At 35.6% G+C, this 6,391-nt stretch overlaps 1 protein-coding gene across 1 annotated transcript; it reads left to right on the plus strand.

Moving 5' to 3' along the window:
• Positions 1 to 2,026: 2,026 nt before the first annotated feature.
• Positions 2,027 to 6,077, plus strand: LOC120270994 (adenosylhomocysteinase). Its single transcript, XM_039278086.1, has 3 exons — positions 2,027 to 2,778; positions 4,340 to 4,876; positions 5,618 to 6,077. Exons 1-3 carry the CDS (start codon positions 2,068 to 2,070, stop codon positions 5,825 to 5,827), a joined length of 1,458 nt encoding a protein of 485 aa, XP_039134020.1. The 5' UTR covers positions 2,027 to 2,067; the 3' UTR covers positions 5,828 to 6,077.
• Positions 6,078 to 6,391: the final 314 nt, after the last annotated feature.

A 6,391-nucleotide genomic window follows, 5' to 3' on the forward strand; every position in this document is an offset into this window, starting at 1 on the left:
CAGTCGCGGACATGGGCGCGGTGAGGCAGGCGCGGATACGAGCGTGTTGGGGCTAGCACGGGCGATGGCTGGTGGGGGGCTTGGTTTTTTGTATGCTGGAATCTGATAAGAAGAAAATGAAGATGACCCGTAATAATAATAATAATAATAATAATAATAATAATAATAATAATAATAATAATAATAATAATAATAAGAAGAAGAAGAAGAAGAAGAAGAAGAAGAAGAAGAAGAAGAAGAAGAAGAAGAAAGATGACCGGAGAGGAAGATGACCGGGGATGGCTGGAGATGGTCGGAGAGGAAGTGGCCGAAGGTAGGCAACCTAGTCTGATACCATGATATAAGAAGGAAGAAGGAATGGATCAATGCTCATCCATTGAACAACAACTCATGTAAACCCTTAGGTCTACTTATAGGCAACCAGCCATATAATACAATGATATAAGTATACCAATATACATATACATATATGTATACATCTAACAACTAAAATATCTTTGAACCTATAAATTGTATTTTATACTAATTTTACATGTATAATATTATTTTTGTAAATTAAATATTCTTATTTGACAATTTATAATATTTTATTATTTTTTTGCAAAAAAAAAAAAACTATTCAAATTCAAAACCAAAACCTAAACTTTTCTATAGGGTATGGATATAATTATCTAAATTCAGTAAAGGGTATTTTTGCCTTGAAAAATATTGAACCCTCCATTTAACTCTCAAATACCCTACCCTTCATTTTACCATTAATCCAAACATAGGTTGGTCCATAACCCAACTTTACAAAACCCCCTCCCAAGCAAGGCCTAAAGTATTCTTACCGGAATAAAAGAAGAACGCTTCTCGGATTTAGAAATCCAAATGAATAGACCCTCATTCAAATGAGTTGCATCAACCGATCCAGTCTAATTGATTCACTGGTTCCACTTCAAAGATGATTCAACTGTTTTTTTAATAAGAAACCGGTTCTCTATATGTTATTGGACCAGACTGATCCTCGATTCCAAGTTGAACAAGTTGAACCGGCTAGTCCAGACAAGTTTTTAAAATATTGATGGCAACCATATAGGTATGATTTAAATCATACGATTATTTTATATTTTTTTCGATTGAAATATAAAATAGACTTATGCACTAATGCAATCTAATATGTTTATCATGTTATACTGAATTAGCATTTCACAAGTTGCTTTAAAAACTTAAAAATAATATTTTTGAATGTATTAAAATTGATGAGATTATTAGTTATCTTGTATGGTAATTATAAGATCATCACTCTTGATAATATAGCTGCTCATAAATGCAACAAGCTATCGATCTTACTTTATCCTTTTTATTCAGCGATTAAAATAGTGGGCAACCTACTTATCCAATATCCTTTGGCTTCTCAAATTTAGGACCATTATGGTCATCTATTTGGGTTGTCTTACCTCGCACTCTAGTAGAGATTAAACTCTGCAACCCCAAAAAGAAAATATGGGATTTCTTACTTAGGCCCATTGCTTGGAATGTTTGGCTTATGCGGAATGAGCTTTTTTAAGGATGGCACATATCTCTTCTTTGGGTTGGTGTTTTTTTTTTTCTGTTTTGATTATGATGTATCATCCACTTCTGCTTTTTCTAGTGGATGCTATGTTTGTATATCTTTTTTTGGAAACTTGTTGTTACTTTTTTTCTATTTAATATGTGTGGTTTATCTATTTTATAAAAAAATTTTATATTTAAAAAAAAAATAAAAAAATCTTAATGTGATAAAAAGCCAATGTCCACTTCCTTTTTTTATTTACTTTTTTTAAAATTTGTAATCATAGGCAATTTTTTTATAAATATTGAAATGAATAAAAATATATTTAAAAAAATAATAAAAAAACCCCATGAACGTTTCAACATCCTCACCCTGTCACTCAGCTCAAAGCCCGCCACTCCCGCGAAATCCAACGCCCAATCCTAACGGCTTAGATCACTCGATCCAAACACATCCTCAACCGTCCATTCCTCCATATAAACACTCCTCTTATTCCTTCGTCTCTCCTCCTCCCCTTCCTCAAGCTCCAAACAATGGCGTTGCTCGTCGAGAAGACGGCCTCCGGCCGCGAGTTCAAGGTCAAGGATTTATCTCAAGCCGACTTCGGCCGCCTCGAGATCGAGCTTGCCGAGGTAGAGATGCCGGGTCTCATGTCCTGCCGCGCTGAGTTCGGCCCATCCAGACCATTCGCCGGAGCCCGAATCACCGGATCCCTCCATATGACCATACAGACCGCCGTCCTCATCGAAACCCTCACCGCCCTCGGCGCCGAGGTCCGATGGTGCTCCTGCAACATCTTCTCCACCCAAGACCACGCCGCCGCCGCCATCGCCCGCGATTCGGCCGCCGTGTTCGCTTGGAAGGGCGAAACCCTGCAGGAGTACTGGTGGTGCACTGAGCGGTGCCTTGACTGGGGCCCCGGTGGTGGCCCGGATCTCATCGTTGATGATGGCGGTGATGCAACGTTGCTGATCCATGAGGGCGTGAAGGCTGAGGAGGAGTATGAGAAGACTGGCACGATGCCAGATCCGAATTCGACGGACAATGCTGAGTTCCAGATCGTGCTGGGGTTGATTAGGGATGGGCTGAAAGTGGATCCTAAAAAGTATCGGAAGATGAGGGATCGATTGGTCGGCGTCTCGGAGGAGACGACCACCGGAGTGAAGAGGTTGTACCAGATGCAAGCCAATGGGACGCTGCTCTTCCCGGCGATCAATGTCAATGACTCTGTGACCAAGAGCAAGGTACGCTTGTTAGTTCTTCTCTTGCTCTGTTCTCAAATCTAGATTCCATTTTTTCTTGCTTTTTATTTATTTTTTATTTTTAATGTGAAGAAGTTGGGATGCTTTTTCTTTAACTTTTCATTCTGTTATTAATCTCCAACATTAATAATTTGATTGCCTTAATTTTCTTTAAATTTCCTGTGTTCATAATATATTGTCATTATTTTGATTATGGGATGCAATTTGTGAATAATTTCATAGAACAAATTCAAGAAATGTATAGTTAGATCCATCTTTTATTATTTTAAGCCTTTTTAAGTTTGTTTTTATGAATTGTTATCTTAGAATAAATTAAGATTGATATTGCTTAATGTAAAGATTTTGTTTTGCTGTTAAGATTTGAACTTCTATTATGCTAAATTTAGTTCTTTTCCATATATACCCATAACAATGAGGAAATGGCATATATATACATGAATATATATATATTGGATATATACACCATGTGTATATATCCAATATATATATATTCATGTATATATATCCATGTATAGTTTTTTTTTCTCAAAATACCTTGTAAAATCGGATTCTTTTGTTTGTTGAGCCTTGGATTGATAACTATTAGACAAGGTATTAAATGGATTTTTTTTTAAAGATTTTTAGGTACATATTGATGGCTACAAAGGGCATGAAATATGTTTCTATAGAATTGGTTGATAAGTATGGAATTAACTGACCGCAATTTAACTAATGATTAAATTAAAATTTAGTGGCAAGAGTCATGCAGCAAGAAGCTACATAAGCAATAGAAACTTTACGGTAATGTATTTGTAATTTAAAGATTTGTGTATGCTATGTTTTGGGAATTAGATATGCAATATTTGGTCATGGCCTTGGAGTTAAAGTTCTGACATTTAGTTGCAATTTACTAGTGATTTGTTTTATTTTTATCTGAAAAATTTCTCATAATAACTCTTATATTATGTGTATTTTAAAAGTTGTAATAAATTTCTCATAAGAATTGAGGATTATAGCAATAGGATATTAATGAAATTATTCATTTGATATCAGATTCGTATTCAATTAGTTGGAGGTTTCTGGCGTGGACTTTAACTTAATCCCCAACTGTAAAGCTTTGAGTAGAGATACACAATGGTGTTCATTGGTTTGAAGTTTTATTGAAAAGTTGTTTCTTTCTTTTTCAACTTCTAACCAAAATCATTGATATGAATAGATTGATGAAAGTCAAAGTTGAAGAAGGACTCATCTTGTATTACTTATGCCATTATCAAACCACTTTAGATCTTTTGATATTAATCAAAAAGCTACTTTGATTATAATAATTGATAGTTTTGGTAACAGGGGCATGTATTAACTTTGTGAGTGTTCATGTGCATGATAGTCTAAAGCTGCTGATGACTTTAGTAAAGAATCTTTTATTTTTACTCTCTTTTTCTGGACAATTTGGTTCTGTTGATCTATCTTAGATATGGGCATTGTCATCAGAAACCATGAATTCTATCATGAAATTTTCACTGATTTGAATATGCGTCGCCTGAGTCTGCCTACCTGACATGAACAGTTTGACAATCTATATGGATGCCGCCATTCTCTCCCTGATGGTCTGATGAGAGCAACAGATGTAATGATTGCTGGAAAGGTGTCCGTGGTCTGTGGCTACGGAGATGTTGGCAAGGGTTGTGCAGCCGCACTGAAGCAGGCCGGTTCCCGTGTCATCGTAACTGAGATAGATCCCATCTGTGCTCTCCAGGCCTTGATGGAGGGCATCCAAGTGCTGACCCTGGAGGATGTGTTATCTGAAGCTGACATCTTTGTGACCACCACAGGAAACAAGGACATACTGATGGTAAACCATATGAGGAAGATGAAAAACAATGTGATAGTTTGCAACATTGGCCACTTTGACAATGAGATTGACATGCATGGTCTGGAGACCTACCCTGGTATCAAGAGAATCACCATTAAGCCCCAGACTGATCGCTGGGTCTTCCCAGACACCAATTCTGGAATCATTGTTCTTGCTGAGGGCCGTTTGATGAATCTCGGTTGTGCTACTGGCCACCCCAGCTTCGTCATGTCTTGCTCTTTCACCAACCAGGTTTTTTCCATGTCTTCTATATCTCACATACATCTGACCATAATTATTCATGAAACTAGTACTTATTTATATAAGCAATCACTGAATATATGCCCATTTGCACATGTCAATATCAAGGGATATTTTTTTGAAAATGGATTGTTTTATTAGAGTATCATTCTCCTTTTGCTTTCATACAATCACAAATCATGTATCATGTATCTCTAGCTCAAACAAATGCTCACGAACCAGTACTATGATAAGAATATGTCACCCGTTCTCAATAGAATGGAATGGTCTAATTTGTGGCAGTGATACTTGAGATTGAGAAAGGTTAATTATTGATTTCCATATCAAAATTGAAGGATTAGATGAAACATTGCATTTATTATTTCCCTGATTCATTTATTCCATTTTATTCCTGTGCAATTCATTCCAATTCATATTATCTACCGCATTAATTACTTGGCTGGTTGCAGATGGAATAATAGGAAACAAGTTGAAACAAACTCCTACCCAATCAATGAACATATACATGTTTCTTGAGATGGATATACTGCCTTCTAAAAACATTTCATAGTTTTGTTTCTTATGAGGTAGACAACCCAATTTTAGTTTAAACCATCGAATTAGTGGCAATGTCCAACATTTTATAAATTTTAGCTTTCAGAAATGTATCACTTCCTAAAAACAAATGACCAAATTGTTATATATCCTAACTATATTGTAGTAGCAATAAACGTATTTTGCCCAATTGAACAGGTGATAGCTCAGTTGGAGTTGTGGAAAGAAAGAGCCAGCGGCAAGTACGAAAAGAAGGTGTATGTATTGCCGAAACATCTTGATGAAAAGGTTGCTGCCCTTCATCTTGCTAAGCTCGGAGCCAAACTGACTAAACTCACACTTGATCAAGCTAATTATATCAGTGTTCCAGTGGAAGGTCCTTATAAACCTCCTCACTACAGATACTAAACCAGATTGCTGTTACTGATGCAGAACACAACATCATCAAACATTTTTATTTGTTCAGTCCTTGGAGTGTTTATTTTTCGTTGCCTTAGTCTTTGTTTTTCATTCATTACTTTGATTCATGCATGAGAGAGCGAATAATGACGGTTTTTTTTTTGTTTAAAATTTTCCTAATTGTCTTGTATTCAGTTTAGCACCGGATCTTGCAACATCTTTCATTTATTGTTTTCAGAGGCAGTTGATTTATTCTTCATGCACCCTGTGTTAAAAATTGTCTGAAAGATTTAAAATTTAAAAGGATTATTCATAAAAAAAAAGAAAAACTTATTATATTCTCTTTTTTAAGTTTGTGCTTGCTTTCATGAAAATTACCCTAGCATGCTGTTCTCAATTCTCTTTGACATATATATATACCCTAAATTATTACATTATACAAATCATATATATATATATATATATAACAATACTAAATTTAATCAACTCCTTAGCAACAATAAAACAAGCCAAACAACATGAGATTCATGTCTGCCTGAAACCCAATTCTAGATTAAATCACTGATTTCATGA

The sequence above is a fragment of the Dioscorea cayenensis genome, chromosome 10 (genome assembly GCF_009730915.1).
Source record: "Dioscorea cayenensis subsp. rotundata cultivar TDr96_F1 chromosome 10, TDr96_F1_v2_PseudoChromosome.rev07_lg8_w22 25.fasta, whole genome shotgun sequence".
Taxonomy (NCBI): Eukaryota; Viridiplantae; Streptophyta; class Magnoliopsida; order Dioscoreales; family Dioscoreaceae; genus Dioscorea; species Dioscorea cayenensis.

What these genes read in the sequence shown, in the direction of transcription:
- LOC120270994 (XM_039278086.1), top strand. Translation starts at nt 2,068, where the DNA reads ATGGCGTTGCTCGTCGAGAAGACGGCCTCCGGCCGCGAGTTCAAGGTC. An exon ending in ACTCTGTGACCAAGAGCAAG is followed by an intron (nt 2,779 to 4,339) that starts GTACGCTTGTTA and finishes TGACATGAACAG; the next exon opens with TTTGACAATCTATATGGATG. An exon ending in CTTGCTCTTTCACCAACCAG is followed by an intron (nt 4,877 to 5,617) that starts GTTTTTTCCATG and finishes CCAATTGAACAG; the next exon opens with GTGATAGCTCAGTTGGAGTT.